Source organism: Muntiacus reevesi, chromosome X (assembly GCF_963930625.1).
Source record: "Muntiacus reevesi chromosome X, mMunRee1.1, whole genome shotgun sequence".
NCBI classification, from domain to species: Eukaryota; Metazoa; Chordata; class Mammalia; order Artiodactyla; family Cervidae; genus Muntiacus; species Muntiacus reevesi.
In genome coordinates this window covers 55991888-56011768 of record NC_089271.1, presented here as the reverse complement: position 1 = coordinate 56011768, position 19881 = coordinate 55991888, and the positions used below count along the sequence as shown (strand labels likewise).

Genomic DNA, 19881 nt, shown 5'->3' with positions numbered 1-19881 from the left:
TGGTTTGGTGGTACTGAATTCTCTTAACTTTTGGTTGTCTGAAAAGCTTTTTATTTCTCCATCAATTTTGAATGAGATCCTTGCTGGGTACAGTAATCTTGGTTGTAGATTTTTCCCTTTCAGTACTTTAAGTTTATCTGCCATTCCCTCTGACCTGCAGAGTTTCTGCTGAAAGATCAGCCGTTGAGCTTATGGAGTTTCACTTGTATGTTACTTGTTGCTTCTCCCTTGATGCTTTTAATATTCTTTCTTTGTGTTTAGTCTTTGTTACTTTGATTATTGTGTATCTTAACGTGTTTCTCCTTGGGTTTATCCTGTATGGGACTCTTTGTGCCTCTTGGACTTGATTGACTATTTCCTTTTCCATGTTGGGAAAATTTACAACTATAATCTCTTCAAAAATTTTCTGATACCCTTTCCTTTTCTCTTCTTCTGGGACCCGTATTATTCAAATGTTGGTGCGTTTGAAACTGTCCCAGAGGTCTCTGAGACTATCCTCAGTTCTTTTCATTCTTTTTACTTTGTTCTGCTCTTCAGAAGTTATTTCCACCATTTTATCTTCCTGCTCACTGATTCATTCTTCTGCTTCAGATATTCTGCTATTGATTACTTCTTGAGTATTTTTAATTTCAGTAATTGTGTTGTTTGTCTCCACATGTTTATTCTTTAATTCTTCTATGTCTTTCTTAGTTGATTCTTGCATTTTCTCTGTTTTGTTTTGAAGGGTTTTTATCATCTTTACTATCATTACTCTGAATTCTTTTTCAGATATTCTACCTATTTCCTCTTCATTTATTTGGACTTCTGTGTTTCTAGTTTGTTCCTTCATTTGTGTAGTATTTCTCTGCCTTTTCATTATTATTTTTTTAAACTTACTATGTTTGAGGTCTCCTTTTCCCAGGCTTCAAGTCTGAATTCTTTCTTCCTTTTGGTTTCTGCCCTCATAAGCTTGGTCCAGTGGTTTGTGTAAGCTTCTTATAGGGTGAGATTTTTGCTTAATTTTTGTTTGTTTGTTTGTTTGTTTTTCCTCTGATGGGCAAGGCTGAGTGAGGTGGTAATCCTGTCTGCTGATGATTTGGTTTGTAGTTTTGTTTTGTTATTTAGATGAGATGTAAACACAGGGTGCTACTGGTGGTTGGGTGATACTGGGTCTTTTCAAGTGGTTTACCAAGTGGTTTCCTCTGTGTGAGTTCTCACTATTGGATACTCCCTAGGGTTAGTTCTCTGATAGTCTAGGGTCTTGGAGTCAGTGGTCCCACTCTAAAAGCTCAGGGCTTAATCTCCAAGAAGAATGGGGGATCTTCAGTTGTGGGACCAGAATTCAAAAAAGGTGTCCCCACAGCCCCACCAAGTTGGTATCTCCAGACGTGCATCTAGATGTGCATCTCCACCACTTGCTTTGCAACACACAGCACTGCAACCACTCCCATCTGGGTCCCCAAGTCAGTCCTGCAAGCTCCACCTGTCCAGGTTGGAGCCTCAGAGCCTCATTTCAGGAAAGTCCTGGTAAGACTTCTGTTTCCAACCTTGACTCCAGATTGTCATTCTGCAAGCAGGAATGTACTGGGGGTCACATAGTTTATGCCTCCAGTCCAGCTGCATGCCTTGGAGGACGTCCTTGCTCCAGGTTCCTCATTTATAAAATGAAAGAGTAGACTTCATACCCTTTGCAGCACCACAGTCTCTCTGATCAGTTTTTTTATCCCTGTAGTTTTATCTTTTTGAGAATGTCCTATAAAGTGGTATCATGTAGTAGATAACACTTTGAATCTGGCTTCTTTCAGTTAGCATGATACCTTTAAGATTTATCCATGTTATTGCATGTATCAGTTCCTTTTTATTGCTGAGTCGTAGTCCATGTTATAAATGTACCACGCATCCATTCACCACTTGAAGGACATTTGGGTTGTTTACAAATTCTGGTAATTATAAATAAAGTTACCTGAAATATTTGCATACAGGTTTTTGAACAGAAGTAAGCTTTCATTTCAATTGAGTGAATACCTAGGAATGAGATTTCTGATCATATGGAAATTGTATATTAAGCTTTCTAAGAAACTGCTAAAACCTTTTCTAAAGTGGCTCTATTATTTTATATTCGTGTGAGTAATGTATGAGAAATCTAGTTTCTCTGCATCCTCACCAATACTTGGTAAGGTCAATTTTAAAAAAAAATAGCCATTCTAATAAGAGTGTAGTGGTATTTCATTGTGGCTTAATTTGCATTTCCCTAACTCAGTGAAACTATGAGCCATGCCGTGCAGGGTCACCCAAGATGGAAGGGTCGTAGTGGAGAGTTCTGACAAAATGTGGCCCACTGGAGAAGGGAATGGCAAACAACTTCAGCATTCTTGCCTTGAGAACCCCATGAACAGTATGAAAAGGCAAAGAGATATGACACTGAAAAAAGAACTCCCCAGGTTAATAGGTGCCCAATGTGCTATTGGAAAAGAGTGGAGAAATAACCAGAAGGAATGAAGAGCCCGAGCCAAAATAGAAACAATGCCCAGTTGTGGATGTGTCTGGTGGTGAAAGTAAACTCCAGTGCTGTAAAGAACAATATTCCATGGGAACCTGGAACATTATATCCATGAATCAAGATAAATTGGAAGTGGTCAAATAGGAGATGGCAAGAGTAAACATTGACATCTTAGGAATCAGTGAACAAAAATGGATTGGGATGGGCAAATTTAATTCAGATGACCATTATATGAACTACTCTGGGCAAGAATTCCATAGAAGAAATGGACTAGTCTTCATAGTCAACAAAAGAGTCCAAAATGCAGTTCAGTTCAGTTCAGTTGCTCAGTCGTGTCCAACTCTTTGTGATCCCACAGTCTACAACACGCCAGGCTTCCCTGTCCATCACCAACTCCCAGAACTTGCTCAAACTCATGTCCATCAAGTCAGTGATGCCATCCAACTATCTCATCCTCTTCTGTCCCCTTCTCCTCCTGCTTTCAATCTTTCCCAGCATCAAGGTCTTTTCCAATGAGTCAGTTCTTCGCATCAGGTCGCCAAAATATTGGAGCTTCAACTTCAGCATCAGTCCTTCCAAGGAATATTCAGGACTGATTTCCTTTAGGATAGACTGGTTTGATCTCCTTGCAGTCCAAAGGACTCTCAAGAGTCTTCTCCAACACCACAGTTCAAAAGCATCAATTCTTTGGCTCTCAGCTTTCTTTATGATCCAACTCACATCCATATGTGACTACTGGAAAAACCATAGCTTTGACTAGATGGACCTTTGTTGGCAAAGTAATCTCTCTGCTTTTTACTATCCTGTCTAGGTTGGTCATACCTTTTCTTCCAAAGAGCAAGTGTCTTTTAATTTCATGGCTTCAGTCACCATCTGCAGTGATTTGGGACCCAAGAAAATAAAGTCTGTCACTGTTTCCATTGTTTCCCCATCTATTTGCCTTGAAGTGATGGGACTGTATGCTATGACCTTCATTGTTTGAATGTTGAGTTTTAAGTCAGCTTTTTCATTCTCCTCTTTCACTTTCATCAAGAAGCTCTTTAGTTCCTCTACTGCCATAAGGGTGGTGTTATCTACATACCTGAAAAATTATTGATATTTCTCCCTGCAATCCTGATTCCAGCTTATGCTTCATCCAGCCTGGCATTTCTATAGAGGTATTCCACATACAAGTTAAATAAGCAGGGTGACAATATACAGACTTGACATACTCCTTTCCTGATTTGGAACTAGTCCATTGTTCCATGTCCATGTTCTAACTGTTGCTTCTTGACTTGCATACAGATTTCTCAGGAGGCAGGTGAGGTGGTCTGGTATTCCCATCTCATGAAGAATTTCCCACAGTTTGTTGTGATCCACACAGTCAAAGGCTTTAGAATAGTCAATGAAGCAGAAGTAGTTGTTTTTCTGGAACCCAAAATTCAGTACTTGGATGCAATCTCAAAAATGACAGAATGATCTTTATTCATCTCTAAGGCAAACCATTCAATATCACAGTAATTCAAGTCTATGCCCCAGCCACTAATGCCGAAGAAGTTGAAGTTGAATGATTCTATGAAGACCTACGAGACCTTCTAGAACTAACACCAAAATAAGATGTCTTTTTCATCATAGGGGACTGGGATACAAAAGTAGGAAGTCAAGAGATATCTGGAGTAACAGGCAAGTTTGGCCCTGAAATACAAAATGAAGTATGGCAAAGGCTAACAATTTTGCCAAGAGAACGCACTGATCATAGCAAACACCTTTTTCCAACACAAGAGATGACTCTCCACATGGACATCACTAGATGGTCAATACTGAAATCAGATCGATTATTTTCTTTGCAGCCAAAGATGGAGAAGCTCTATACAGTCATCAAAAACAAGACTGGGAGCTGACTGTGGCTCAGATCATGAACTCCTTAGTGAAGAATTCAGACTTAAATGGAAGAAAGTAGGGAACACCACTAGGCCATTCAGGTACGACCTAAATCAAATCCCTTTCAGTTATACAGTTAAAGTGACAAATAGATTCAAGTAATTAGATCAGATAGACAGAATGTCTGAAGAACTATGAGTGGAGATTTGTAACATTGTACAAGAGGTGGTGATCAAAACCATCCCCAAGAAAAATAAGTGGAAAAAGGCAAAATGGTTGTCTGAGAAGGTCTTACAAATAACTGAGAAAAGAAGAGAAGTAAAAGGCAAAGGAGAAAGGGAAGGGAAGATATATCCATCTGCAGAGTTCCAAAGAATAGCAAGGAGAGATAAGAAAGCCTTCCTCTATGATCAATGCAAACAAATAGAGGAAAACAATAGAATGGGGAAGACTAGCAATCTCTTCAAGAAAATTAGAGATACCAAGGGCACATTTCATGCAAAGATGGGCACAGTAAAGGACAGAAATGATATGGACCTAACAGAAGCAGAAGATATTCAGAAGAGGTGGCAAGAATACACAGAACTATACCAAAAAAATCTTCATGACCCAGATAACCATGATGGTGTTATCACCAACCTAGTGCCAGACATCCTGGAATGTGAAGTCAAATTGACCTTAGGAAGCATCAGAATGAACAAAGCTAGTGAAAGTGATGGAATTCCAGCTGAGCTATTCAAATCCTGAAAGATGATGCTGTGAAAGTGCTGCATTTATTATGCCAGCAAATTTGGAAAACTCAACAGTGGCCACAGGACTGGAAAAGGTCAGTTTTCATTCCTGTTACAAGGAAAGGCAGTGCCAAAGATTGTTCAAACTACGACACAATTGCACTCATTTCACACACTAGCAAAGTAATGCTCAAAATTCTCCAAACCAGGCTTCAACAGTACATGAACTGAAAATTTCCAGATGTTCAAGCTGGATTTAGAAAAGACAGAGAAACCAGAGATCAAATTTCCAACATCCTTTGGATCATAGAAAAAGCAAGAGAATTCCAGAATAACATCTACTTCTGCTTCATTGACTATGCTAAATCCTTTGACTGTGTTGATCACTACAAACTCTGGGAAATTCTTAAAGAGATGGGAATACCAGACCACCTTACCTGCTTCCTGAGAAACCTGCATGCAGGTCAAGAAGCAGCAGTTAGAACAAGACTGGGAAAAATGGACTAGTTCCAAATTGGGAAAGAAGTACGTCAATGCTGTATATTGTCACCCTGCTTATTTAACTTGTATGCAGATTACATCATGGGAAATGCCAGGCTGGATGAAGCACAAGCTGGAGTCAAGATTGCCTGGAAAAATATCAATAACCTCAGATATGCAGATGACACCCCCCTTATGGCAGAAAGTGACGAGGAACTAAAGAGCCTGTTGATGAAGGTCAAAGAGTAGAGTGAAGCTGGCTTGAAAGTCCGCATTCAAAAAACTAAGATCATGGCATTCAGTCCCATCACTTCTTGGCAAATAGATTGGGAAACAATGAAAACAGTGACAGGCTTTATTTTCTTGGACTCCCAAATCACTGCAGATGTTGACTGCAGCCATGATATTAAAAGACAGATGCTCCTTGGAAGAAAAGCTGTGACCAAACTAGATAGCATAGTAAAAAGCGGAGACATTACTTTGCCAACAGTGGTCTGTCTAGTCAAAGCTATGGATTTTCTGGTAGTCATGTATGCATGTGAAAGTTGGACAGTAAAGAAGGCTGTCCAAGGAATTGATGCTTTTGAACTGTGGTGTTGGAGAAGACTCTTGAGATTTCCTCGAACTGCAAGGAGATCAAACCAGTCAATGCTAAAGGAAATCAGTCCTGAATATTCCTTGGAAGGACTGATGCTGAAGTTGAAGTTCCAGTATTTTGGCCACCGGATGTGAAGAGCTGACTCATTGAAAAAGACCCTAATGCTGGGAAGGATTGAAAGCAGGAGAAAAACGGGTCAACAGAGGATGAGATGGTTGGATGGCATCACCGACTCGATGGGCATGAGCTTGAGCAAGCTCTGGGAGTTGGTGATGGAAAGGGAAGCCTGGAATGCTGCAGTCCATGGGGTTGCAAAGAGTCGGACATAGCTGAGTGACTGAATAACAACAAATGACTAATTAAGTTGAGCATTTTCCCACTTATTTATCTGCCATCTCTATATTTTCTTTGGTGCAGTGTCTATTAAAATCTTTGGTCCATTTTTTTTTTACTGGATTGTTTTATTTTTGAGTTTTGAGAATTTTTTTAACATATCCTGGATACAAGTCCCTTATCATGTGTGTCTTGAAAATATTTTCCCCTCAAATAATGAGGTGTCTTCTCTTGATGTATTTTGAAGAACAAAAGTTTCAATTTTGATAAAAGTCCAATTTTCAATTTTTTCTGTTTTTAATATTTATTTGATTTACTTGACTGCTCCAGATCTTAGTTGTGGCACATGGTATCCAGTTCCCTGACCAGGGATCAAACTCAGGCCCCCTGCACTGGGAGGGAAGTCCCAGCCACTATACCACTAGGGAAGTCCCTTTTTTCTTTTATGAATCATGTTTAGTTTCACATCTAGGAAATCTTTGCCTAATCAAATTATAAAGATTTTCTCATCTGTTTTCTTTTAGAAGTTTATAGTTTGGTTTTATATTTAGGTTCTCTGATCCATTTTGGTTATTTATTAAATATGATACAAGATATGGGAGATGCTTTTTATTTTTTGACCACACCTTGCAGCATTCAGGTCCCAACCAGGGATCAAACCCTTGCCTCCTGCAGTGGAAGTGTAGAGTCCTAACCACTGGAGAACCAGGAAAGTCCCAGATATACTTTTTATTTTTTTACATATAGATGTCTAATTGTTCCAGCACTATTTGTTGTAAAGACTGTCTTTTCTCTAGTGAATTGGTTTTGCACTTTTGTCAATATATACATAAGTCTATTTTTGAATTCTATTCTGTTGCATTGATCTATTCACATAGTAAACATTGGTTTCTATTTGAATATGGTTGAATTGAAGATGCAGCCAAGAAAATGTACTTAGGGGCCATACTGCCTAAGTCTGAGTCTCAATTTAAGCAAGCACTTACTGTGTGACCTTGGCCAAGTTATTTAGCCTCTGGGTACTTCAATTTTCTCATCTGTAAAATAGAGATAATTATATTAATAGTGTTATAGACTGGGGTTCTTGGCCTACCCCAATCAATAGCAATTGACTAGAGTCCAGACAAGAACAGATTTGAGAGATAGACCATAAAGAAGGCTGAGCCCTGAAGAATTGATGCTTTTCAACTGTGCTACTGGAGAAGACTCTTGAGATTCCCTTGGACAGCAAGGAGATCAAACCAGTGAATCCTAAAGGAAATCAACACTGAATATTCATTTGAAGGACTGATGCTAAATCTGAAGCTACAATATTTTGACCACCTGATGCAGAGTCAACTCATTGGAAAAGACCCTGATGCTAGGAAAGATAGAGGGCAGAAGAGGGGGCTGATAGAAGTTGAGTTAGTTAGATAGTATCACCAATTCAACGGACATGATTTTGAGCAAACTCTGGGAGATAGTGAAGGACAGGGAAGCCTGGCATGTTGCATCCATGAACTCACAGTCAGACATGACTGAGCGACTGAACAACAACAGACAAGAAATTCAGGCAAGGCTTTACTGGGTCCCCTGCTGCAGCAACGGGGTGGTGCAAGAACAGTAGATTCCCTTGCTTGTTCGCTCCCTGCTGGGGGTGGGTGCAAGCTTGTTCCTTATATGAGATGAGGGTAGAAGTGTGTCTAGGGGTCAGGCTGGAGGGGTAGCTTAGGTGTTTTGCGCCCCCATGAGGTGGTGTCATGTGCAGATGGCATGCTTCAGTACCCTGTTTTTGCTCTTGACATACCGTTTTTGCTGCAGGTTTTTCAAAAGTGGCAGTTGAGTTTTTTGGTCTCTGTGTCTTTTGGGTCCAGAATTTGCCCCAACTGAGCTTGCATGCAGTTATTTTTAGTCCCATGTTGTTTCTTTGTATTTTGTTGCTGGAGGAGAAGTGTGTCCAGGTGCAAGCATTGCAGCACTGCAGCAAAGGGTCCCATGTCCCAGGCCTGCCTCAATAGTACACAACCTTCATAGGGGTTTTTATGAGGATTGAGTGAATGATTATAAAGCACTTAGAATGGTGCCTGGTACCTTTGTAGTGCTTCTTATACCCTTGAGTCTTGTTTTGAGCTTCTACCAAGACCAGATTTCCATTGAAACTAACAAATTCCATTATTTCATCTCAGACTGCTATGGAAATTTAACTGTGGAGATGAATAATAATGATAAATTTCCATAACTGCTCAGTAAAAAATAAGATGTTCACTTTTGTTTTCAGTCAGGAAAATAATACTTAACTTTGTTTAGTAGCTGTATCTGGGGAATTCCAATTCCTAAAATGTTTCTTTGATTTTGAGAGTATATCCACTGTGTTTCAAAGATTGTAGTTAGAAATATGGACTAAACTAAGCTTATTTCATAAGTAATTCTTGTGAAAAAGTAGTTTAAAAACTTGAACTTTTGTGTTTGTGATTTGGGGCACTTTGAGGACTAGTAACTTTTGAATAAGTATTATGGTACTAAACTTCAAGTTGTTTATCACTTTTTGTTTTGAAGAGCTTTCGGGAATTGTTGAGAAAGTAAGTACAGCATTATAAATCCTAAATTTCTTTTTTTGTAGATCATGTTTATAGTCCAGATAATTTTATACTATAGAACTCTTTAGCTATAGGATTAATTTCTCAATGAAATGTGAGAACTGAAGTGTCCAAGTGAAATACTTAGAATAGTAAATTCCATTTAATTCCTCAGTATTGGCAGCTGTTATAGACTGATTGTGGTTCCCCACCCCCACCTCCAAATTCATATGTTGAAACCCTAACTCCCAGTATGGTTGATTTTATTTGAAGATGGGGCCTCTAAGGAAATAAAGTTAAATGAGGTCATAAGGGTGGGGCCCTGATCTGACAGGATTAGTGCTCTTATAAGAAGAGACATCAGAAAGCTTACCCTGCACTCACTCAGGAAAGACCATGTTCAAAAAAGGAACCATCCAAAAGACAAAAAGAGAGGTCTCTCCAGAAACCAACTCCAGTGGCACCTTGATTTTGTACTTCTCAGCCTCCAGAATTGTGGAAAATAAATTTCTGTTGTTTAACTTAACCAGTCTGTATTATTTTCTTATGGCAGCCAGCCTTAGTCTACTCGGGCCATTATAACAAGATACCATAGACTGGGTGGCTTAAACAACAGAGATTTATTTTGCACAGTTTTGGAGGCTGGGAGGTACAAGATCAAGGTGCCAGCAGATCCAATGTCTGGTGTCAGAGATAAATACTGCTGGACATTAATTAAAGCAGTGAAAACAGATCTTGTTCAGTAACTCCTGACAGGGGAAACAGCTGAGTTCCATTTCAATTTGTGCAGAGGTGATTTAAGCCATTTAAGAGAGAATGATGGAGAAGGCAATGGCACCCCACCCCAGTACTCTTACCTGGAAAATCCCATGGACGGAGGAGCCTGGTAGGCTGCAGTCCATGGGGTCACAAAGAGTCAGACATGACTGAGTGACTTCACTTTCACTTTTCACTTTCATGCATTAGAGAAGGAAATGGCAACCCACTCCACTGTTCTTCCCTGGAGAATCCCCGGGACGGCGGAGCCTGGTGGGCTGCCGTCTATGGGGTCGCACAGAGTCGGACACGACTGAAGTGACTTAGCAAGAGAGAATGAGGGATGGGGGAAGAGCAGGGCCTCAGTAGAGTCAGAGAAGTGAAAACTTACGAAGTTGGTCCTTGTAAATGAGAATAGGCCAGCCATGTTTGTTAGCTGGCAGTTTAGAAGTTAAGATCTTCCCACAGAGACTGATAAACACAGGCCCTATCCTTCCTAATAATTATATTTCATAGCAATGGCTCTCAGGTCCTTGAGAAAGACACTTCTAGTAAGGAATACAGTCACAATTGTAAGCCCTTTTCAGTAAATGTTCTAAGAAAGGGAGTTCAGGGGCCTATCATCAGATATTGGCTAGAACAAATAGTAAATGTTCATGCAGGGTTGAGCTTTCTCAGGCAGGCATTTTAATAGCCTTGTGCTACTAGAAGCCTTGCTAGAGTGTGGTCAAGTTTCTTAGTGCAAGGATTTGAATGGGCTTGCAGTGTGCCAAGAGCTCTGTATTTCTCACTGGTGAAGCCCTCTTCCTGCTTGTAGTCAGCTGCCATCTTCCTGTGTACTCACATGCCCTTCTTTTCTTCAGTGCCTGCCTGCATCTGTTCTTATAAGGGCATTAATCCCATCCTGAGGGCTCCTCCTTCATGACCTCCTCTAAACCTAATTGGGGTTCCCTCATAGCTCAGCTGGTAAAGAATCTGGTTGCAATGCAGGAGACCTGGGTTCGATTCCTGGGCCAGGAAGATCCCCTGGAGAAGGAAATGGCAATCCAATCCAGTATTCTTGCCTGGAAAATCCCATGGACAGAGGAGCCTGGCAGGCTACAGTGCATGGGGTTGCAAGAGTCGGACACTACTTAGTGACTAAACCACCAAACAAACCTAATTACCTCCAGAGTCCCCACCTCCAAATACCATCACATTGAGGGATTAGAGCTTCAAGGCATGAATTTTGAGACAACACATTCAGTCCATAATACAGCCCAAGCCTAAAACAGCAGCTCAGTATTTTTGAAGTTAAGAATAGATTTTCTTTCTGCATTTGCAACAAGTCTTAACTATACTAGTGATATAGTACTAATTATAATTTATTATAATTAATATAGTTGAAATTTCTGCATGTTAAATACTGTATGTTTAGAATGTATCATGAATCATTTCCCATGCCAAAAAAATAGCTGAATTCCTTTAGGAAGTCTTAACTGTTTTATTTTTATCTTTATCCAAACAGTGGTTTGTTTCCTACTTAATTCTGAGATAAATATGCTTGCAGACTTTTGAATTTGCTGTCTATGCCTTACACAAAGATAATTTGTCCAAAATCTTGAAGCCCAAATCAATTCCCCAGGAAAATACACACAAACTTTTACATAAAAATTTTAAGGAGTTTCTGGTACAGTAAGAGTAACCATACTGAAGCTTGAAGATTTCCCCTTGCTCATAGAGTTTGAGGCCTTGGTAGAGACAGGCCAACTCCTGGGCTCTTATTTTAAAAAACAAACAAGCCTATTGGTGGCACTCTAGATCTTCTCATTCCTACTGTGGGAGGTGGACTGGTGCCAAGAGACAAGCTGAAGACTAGAGAGTGTTTTTTATCCTGCTTAAGGCCTAAAGCAGAACCAACTTCAACCACTCTTGCATGTTCCTGACTAGATCAATATGCTATTATCCTGCTCCATGACCACATTCCCATCCCTTTCCACTGTTTGTGTTTTTGTTCTTTTTCCTTCATCATTCTTGCCAGAAAGTTGCCTGATTTTTAGATTCCACTCCCCCCGGCAAAAAACAAACAAACAAACAAACACCTATTTGGGGCTTTGCTGATGTTTTCTACTGTATATTTGATTTCTAAATCAGTAGTCTCGTATTATTTTTATCTCATTTCCTTCTACTACAGAAAGTCAGTTTATTCTACTTTTTATTGTCTAATTTCTTAAGGTGGACATTTAATACATTAATTTGAGAGTTTTTATTGTGGCTATATAAGCACTATTTTTGGTGCATTCCATAGACGGTTTTTTAACATTTAATCCTAAATATTTTAGGTTATCTTTTATTTAAAATAGAGACTTTCTTTATGATCTAGTACTAGTACATGATATTTTTTAAAAATCTCCCATGTGTGCTTGAGAGGAAAACATGAGTATACTAGTTGGATGCAGAACTCAAACTTATTCATTGTGTATTCTGGATCTCCTAGAATTGTGGGATTTGGGGGGAGATGTTTTTGGTGGGGGGCGGTGATCTGATAGACCAATCAATATTTGAGAAGCAGCATTAGAAAATACTACTTAGATTTTAATATGCTAGTTCTGAGGATTTGGAGAGATCCTAAACCACTATCAAAGTTAATCACCACCCATTTTTCTTAGCTCTTCACCAGCACAGGGTTTTTACTCTGTCCCAAATTTGCTCCCAAGGAAATCTAGACCAGCGGTCTGAGTCCCAGCAGGTGTAGGGGAAGCATTGTTGTCTCAAGATTTGGGAGGGGGAGAAGCAAGAGCAGAAATCTGAGGTTTCTTTTCCATTTTATCTTTCACACCCACCACAGGGGTTTTTCATCATTTCCCCTTTTTTTCTTCCATTTTTATTAGTTGGAGGCTAATTACTTTACAGTATTGTAGTGGTTTTTGCCATACACTGACATGAATCAGCCATGGATTTACATGTGTTCCCCATCCCGATCCCCCCTCCCACCTCCCTCTCCACCCGATCCCTCTGGGTCTTCCCAGTGCACCAGCCCCGAGCACTTGTCTCATGCATCCAATCTGGGTTGGTGATCTGTTTCACCTTTTCTTAGTGTTTTTCTTACTTGGTCCATTTGAGATTGATCTTGGGCAGTTGGGAGCCAGCAACTATGCTAGTTCAGTATCTTGGTAGAGACCAAACTGGAGCACTGTACCTTTATATATATGCCTCACCTGTAAAATCCTAGAAATGGAATTGTTTGAACACCCCTTCCCACTTTAAACCTGTTTTGCCTCTTGTATTTTCTTCTTTTTTTTTTCTTTTTGGTGTGTGACATTGTGCTGTGCTATGCTAAGTCACTTCAGTCATGTCCAACTCTTTGTGATTCCGTGGGCTATAGCCCACCAGCATCCTTTGTCCATGGGATTCTCTAGGCAAGAATACTGGAGTGGTTTGCCATTCCCTTCTCCAGGGATCTTCCCCACCCAGGGATCAAACCCATGTCTCTTATGTCTCCTGCATTGCAGGCATATTCTTTATGACTAGCGCTACGTGCACCACCAACATCCAATCTCGTAAACCAGAGCAGTGTTTTTTCAAACCTGTGGGTGGGATAATAGAAAATAATAGGGATTTAATACAAAATAAGCATAAGTGTTATTTTGTGAAACTTTCATTTCATTGGTATGTGTATACAGATATTCATATATACGTGTACTGGGCTGTGCTGGATAATGTTCTAATGTGGATTGTAGTCAAAAAGATTGAAAAATACCAGACTAGAGAGCTAGGAATCATGTTTGACTCATCCTTCTGCCTTATCTCCTACAGCCACTGAATTACTAAATCTGCTGATTCTACTTCCTCAATTTCTCAAATGCATCCTATCTTCCTCTTCCCTGCTAACCACTGATCTAGTTCCAGTCCTTTCTGGATGACTGCAGCCATCTCTCCAATCTCTTATGATTATACAGTGGAAGTGAGAAATAGATTTAAGGGACTAGGTCTGATAGACAGAGTGCCTGATGAACTACGGACTGAGATTTGTGACATTGTACAGGAGACAGGGATCAAGAGCATCCCTAAGAAAAAGAAATGCAAAAAAGCAAAATGGCTGTCTGAGGAGGCCTTACAAATAGCTGTGAAAAGAAGAGAAGCAAAAAGCAAAGGAGAAAAGGAAAGATATACCCATTTGAATGCAGAGTTCCAAAGAATAGCAAGGAGAGATAAGAAAGACTTCCTCAGCAATCAGTGCAAAGAAATAGAGTAAAACAATAGAATGGGAAAGACTGGAGATCTCTTCAAGAAAATTAGAGATACCAAGGGCACATTTCATGCAAAGATGGGCTCAATAAAGGACAGACATGGTATAGACCTAACAGAAGCAGAAGATATTAAGAAGAGGTGGCAAGAATACACAGAAGAACTGTACAAAAAAGATCTTCATGACCCAGATAATCATGATGGTGTGATCACTCACCTAGAGCCAGACATCCTGGAATGTGAAGTCAAGTGAGCCTTAGGAAGTATCACTACGAACAAAGCTAGTGGAGGTGATGGAATTCCAGTTGAGCTATTTCAGATCCTAAAAGATGATGCTATGAAAGTGCTGCACTCAATATGTCAGCAAATTTGGAAAACTCAGCAGTGGCCACAGGACTGGAAATGGTCAGTTTTCATTTCTGTTACAAGGAAAGGCAATGCCAAAGAATGCTCAAACTACTGCGCAATTGCACTCATCTCACACGCTAGCAAAGTAATGCTCAAAATTCTCCAAGCCAGGCTTCAGCAATATGTGAACCGTGAACTTCCAGATGTTCAATCTGAATTTAGAAGAGGCAGAGGAACCAGAGATCAAATTGCCAACATCTGCTGGATCATGGAAAAAGCAAGAGAGTTCCAGAAAAGCATCTATTTCTGCTTTATTGACTATGCCAAAGCCTTTGACTGTGTGGATCACAATAAACTGTGGAAAATTCTGAAAGAGATGGGAATAACAGACCACCTGACCTACCTCTTGAGAAATCTGTATGCATGTCAGGAAGCAACAGTTAGAACTGGACATGGACCAACAAACTGGTTCCAAACCAGAAAGGAGTACGTCAAGGCTGTATATTGTCATCCTGCTTATTTAACCTATATGCAGAGTACATCATGAGAAACACTGGGCTGGATGAAGCACAAGCTAGACTCAAGATTGCCGGAAGAAATATCAATAACCTCAGATATGCAGATGACACCACCCTTATAGCAAAAAGTGAAGAAGAACTAAAGCACCTCTTGATGAAAGTGAAAGAAGAGAGTGAAAAAGTTGGCTTAAAGCTCAACGTTCAGAAAACTAAGATCATGGCATTCGTTCCCATCACTTCATGGCAAATAGATGGTGAAACAGTGGAAACAGTGGCTGACTTTATTTTGGGGCGCTCCAAAATAACTGCAGATGATGATTGTAGCCATGAAATTAAAAGATGCTTACTTCTTGGAAGGAAAGTTATGACCAACCTAGACAGCATATTAAAAAGCAGAGACATTACTTTGTGAACAAAGGTCCGTCTAGTCAAGGCTATGGTTTTTCCAGTAGTCATGTATGGCTGTGAGAGTTGGACTATAAAGAAAGCTGAGCACCAAAGAATTGATGCTTTTGGACTGTGGTGTTGGAGAAGACTCTTGAGAGTCCCTTGGACTGCAAGGTGTTCCAGCAAGTCCATCCTAAAGGAGATCAGTCATGGATGTTCATTGGAAAAGTCCCTGATGCTGGGAAAGATTGAAGGCAGGAGGAGAAGTGGACGACAGAGGATGAGATGGTTGGATGGCATCACTGACTCAATGGACATGAGTTTGGGTAAACTCCAGGAGTTGGTGATGGACAGGGAGGCCTGGCATGCTTCGGTTCATGGGGTCGCAGAGTTGGACACAACTGAGCAACTGAACTGAACTGAGCTTCAATCCCCATGTCACTTGTCTTTATTCTTACCAGAATAATCGTCCTAAAATGTAAATTTTTGCTTATTTAACTCCTTCTGTGGTATCCTATTGCCCATAGATCACTTCCAAGTTTCATAATATGGCCCCTGCCTGTCTCTCTAGCTTTATTTGCTGCCATTGCAGTATCACTGGTAACACCACACCACTTTCCGTTTTCCTCACACTCCCTGAAGAGTTTTATTTTGTTTCATTTCTTTCATTTTTGCCTGATAAGGGAAGAGAGAGCCTTTACTCCCATCCCTTTTACCTGGTGAACTTCAGCTTATTCATTCTCACTTTGAACAAGAAGTCTTATACCCCTACCTTCCCTGCCCCTGGTGTTGCTTCTCTGTATTTCCAGAATATTCTGGGCATCTCTCATTACCCAGCGATGTTATTTTATTGTTTTTCCCCCCAATTCAGATGTCCAATTTATTTATTTATTTTTAACTTTTTATTTTGTATTGGAGTATAACCAGTTAATGATGCTGTGATGGTTTCAGGTGAACAGTGAAGGGACTCAGCCATACATATATATGTATCCTTTCTCCCCCAGACGCCCCTAAACATTAGCCAGGTTGTTTTAAAATTATTTGTTTAGTTAGTGTTCAATTCTTTTATGGAAAAAACTGACCATATTCATTTTTGTGCTTAAAACAATGTCTGGCTCTTATTGGGTGCTCAGATGACTGAATGGGTGAGTGACTGAAGATCTAGAAAGTTAAAGTGACTTTTTCATTCATGTTGCTTGTAGGTGACCAAATTGAGACTGGAAAAGAGATGCCTCTTTTGTTGCCTCATGCTACAGACCAGTATTTCTTCTAGTATATTGTGTAAAACCGGATGAGTACAACATTTATTGTGTAATACTGAATAAGTCACTTTAAGCTACTTTGCATATAATTAAGATGATTAAATTATTCCTTTGTAAATAATGAAGTTTTTGATGTACTATACCTATGGGAACCTGTTTCTGGTACATGAATAGTTTTGCTTGAAATTTAATATTCACAAAGAGGTAAGACAGTGCAAGTAGATTTCAAAGTAATTTGGAGAAATCAAAATGGTCTTTTAATGACTATATTTTGAGAAGTCAGCTAAAATTCAAAAGATAATGTGACAGATTTCAGGTATTCTGTTTAAAAGATTCTGTGGGTTTTAGTTTAAAATACCTAAAGCTAGAAATGGTGAAATTTGGGAAAAAATTACATTGTAGGAATAGCTTAATAAATGTTTGAATCAAATTTGTAGATACAAATTCTAACATACAGTGACTCTTATGCCTTCACGTTCTTCCATTTTCTGTAGCACATTGCAGAAATCAGTTGGGATTTAGAAAGTAAGACCCCAGACATCAGTTTATAGAAGAAAAGAGAAGCATATTCCAATCTGGGTATATTTCCAAATTCAGAAGTTTTAAAGAAACAGATTTGGTTGTTTTTTTTTTAAGTGAAGCATCAGAAAAAGAAATGGGTCAAAGCTGAAATATTCCTTAATATCATCCACTATGTTTTGTGTATGTATGAGAGTTTCCCCAGTTGTTTCTAAAAATTACTTTTACAGTTGATATATTGAAACAGGATCCAGCAGTGTCCACACATTGTTTGGTTGGTATGTCCTTGAGCCTTTCTTTATCTATAACAGTTTCCTCTCCCTTTTCCCTCCCATGCCTTTTATTTATTTATTAAAAAAATTGTCATGCTTATTTTCTCACTATGTTGCAAAGTCAGTAAGAGTTGGAATGTACTATTTTATCATTAAAAATTGTTCCTTCCCTTCTAGGCACTATCTAGGGCTCTGAAAATCTTTCAAGTGAATGTCAAATGAAGTAGGTCTTCTGGGAATCCTAGTTGAGTTCCCAAGGGCTAGGAAGGCCATTTTCTTCATAAGTCCTACCCAGTTTAGGGCATCATAAAAGGCCCTGTGGCTCTTAGTCTCCCCACTGTATCCACTAGGTTAGCCAGAACCTACCAGTTTGAGAGACGGGTAGATGTGCCTGGCTGCCCCACCAAGAGATTGGACTGATGGGCCTCCTCCCATGGTTTTAATGACTAGAACCCAAAGGTAGCTTTCTACTTTGGGGACTGGGTACTCAGCATATGTAAGTTCACTGGAACCCTGTGTAGGAAACTGCCAGGTCTGGTTATAAGAAACGTTTGTGCCATCACCCCCACCCACATGTTTCCCAGGAAGCAGGTGTCCTGGAGACAGAGTATGTCAGGGCTCTACAATCTTCTGTGTGATTATTTGTGATCTTTTTTCTTTCCCTATATTTATGAGGCTCCTAGGAAGGAGCCAGGAGCGTGTAGACCCCAGCTGGGGAGAGTAAAGGTGACTGATTCCAGTTTTCTGTGTGTCCTTAGCTCTGTACTTGCTTGTATCGCTGCTGGCAAGGTGAGCAGGCCTCCCCGTGTTTACGATCCTAGGCTTTCCACTTGTGTATTCCCATGCTGGCAAACCTTGGAGCCTCCGGGCTCTGAACACTAGACAGTGGTCATTAAAACCTGGCTTGAGTCTCTCTTCTAGCATTAAAAAAATTGTTCCTGACACCTAGACAATGTTTGCTGAATAATGTTAATAATACTGAATGTCTGTGTTTTATTCCTACAGGTTGATCTGAAAGACTACATGTTCAGTGGACTGAAGGATGTAACAGTAGGTCGCTTACCTGGGAAAGTGGCAGGACAACAATTTCTCATTCAAGACTGTGAGAACTGTAACATCTATATTTTTGATCACTCTGCTACAGTAACTATTGATGACTGTACTAACTGTGTCATTTTTCTGGGACCTGTGAAAGGCAGCGTGTTTTTCCGGAATTGCAGAGATTGTAAGTGCGCATTAGCCTGCCAACAGTTTCGTGTGCGGGACTGTAGAAAGCTGGAAGTCTTCTTGTGCTGCGCCACTCAGCCCATTATTGAGTCTTCCACGAATATCAAGTTTAGCTGTTTTCAATGGTACTACCCTGAATTAGCTTTCCAGTTCAAAGATGCAGGGCTCAGTATCTTCAATAATACCTGGAGTAGCATTCACGACTTTACACCTGTGTCAGGAGAACGCAACTGGAGCCTTCTTCCGGAAGATGCTGTCGTTCAGGACCATGTTCCTCTACCTACTACCGAAGAGCTCAAAGCTGTCCGCGTTTCCACAGAAGCCAGTAGAAGCATCGTTCCAGTGTCCCGGGGTCAGAGACAGAAGAGCAGTGATGAGTCATGCCTAGTGGTATTATTTGCTGGCGATTATACTATAGCAAATGCCAGAAAATTAATTGATGAGGTAAGGAGAAGAGAGAGAACCGAAACAGACATACACTTATATGGGAACAAACCACTTTCTGGAGAACATCCATTCTTTTCAAATTGGCTATTAGAAATACAGCAATCCTTAAATTATAGCCCTCTGCCCACTATGGATTTATCTGAAGCTAGGCCTCAAATACTTTCCCAAAGAAACTTTAAAAACATAATTCAATTCATGAAGCATCCGTTAAGCACTCATTATGTAGAAGTTACTGTTACCATATTTCATTGATTATAGAATATACCTTTGTTTTCCAGTTTTGCTTCTCTGAAATGTGTCTTACAACTGTTGGAAGTTTAGAGCTGATGAAATGTAATATATGCTGGGAGGAGAGATACACAGACAAAATTATCTGCCCTCAAAGAATTTCCATTCTTTATCACAAAAGTAGTACTACAAAGTGAAGCATGACCTTTTATAATTACTTACTGGGGAAATTTATCTAGAGTTTTTAATTGTTTAGCGTGTGGGAAAGACATTTAGGAATTCAACTTTTGGAGCTTGTTTTGACTGTGAGAGCAACCTCCACATTACTTTCCTTACTTCACTTTGCCCTATTGCCATGAAGAGGAAGTTAGTGTGATAGAATGAGGTGGCAGCTGGGACACCAGAGGTTGTAGGCTCATGATCAGGGGCTTTTAGTGCATTCAGGAGTAGAGAAGGGTTCTTTGGGTAGCAAAATTCACTTGAGAAATAGTGGGGATCTGGAGGTTAGGGGTTTCAGAAGTAGTAGTTCCTGGTTGGTGGGTGCTCCAATGGGGAGGCAGCAGTAGGATGTATTGATTATCCATTAATCAAACTTTCTTCTGGAAGTCTCTTTGAATTTGAAAATCAAACTTCCAGAAATGGAGAGGTGAACAG

At 39.9% G+C, this 19881-nt stretch overlaps 1 protein-coding gene across 1 annotated transcript in view; it reads left to right on the top strand.

The window, feature by feature from the left end:
• The window catches only part of RP2 (RP2 activator of ARL3 GTPase), a 53412-nt gene that overhangs the window by 10704 nt on the left and 22827 nt on the right, over window positions 1-19881 (top strand). The window contains exon 2 of the mRNA XM_065916387.1: window positions 18331-18996. Within this exon, the coding sequence (XP_065772459.1) occupies window positions 18331-18996 (666 nt within the window). The remainder of the gene's footprint in view (window positions 1-18330; window positions 18997-19881) is intronic.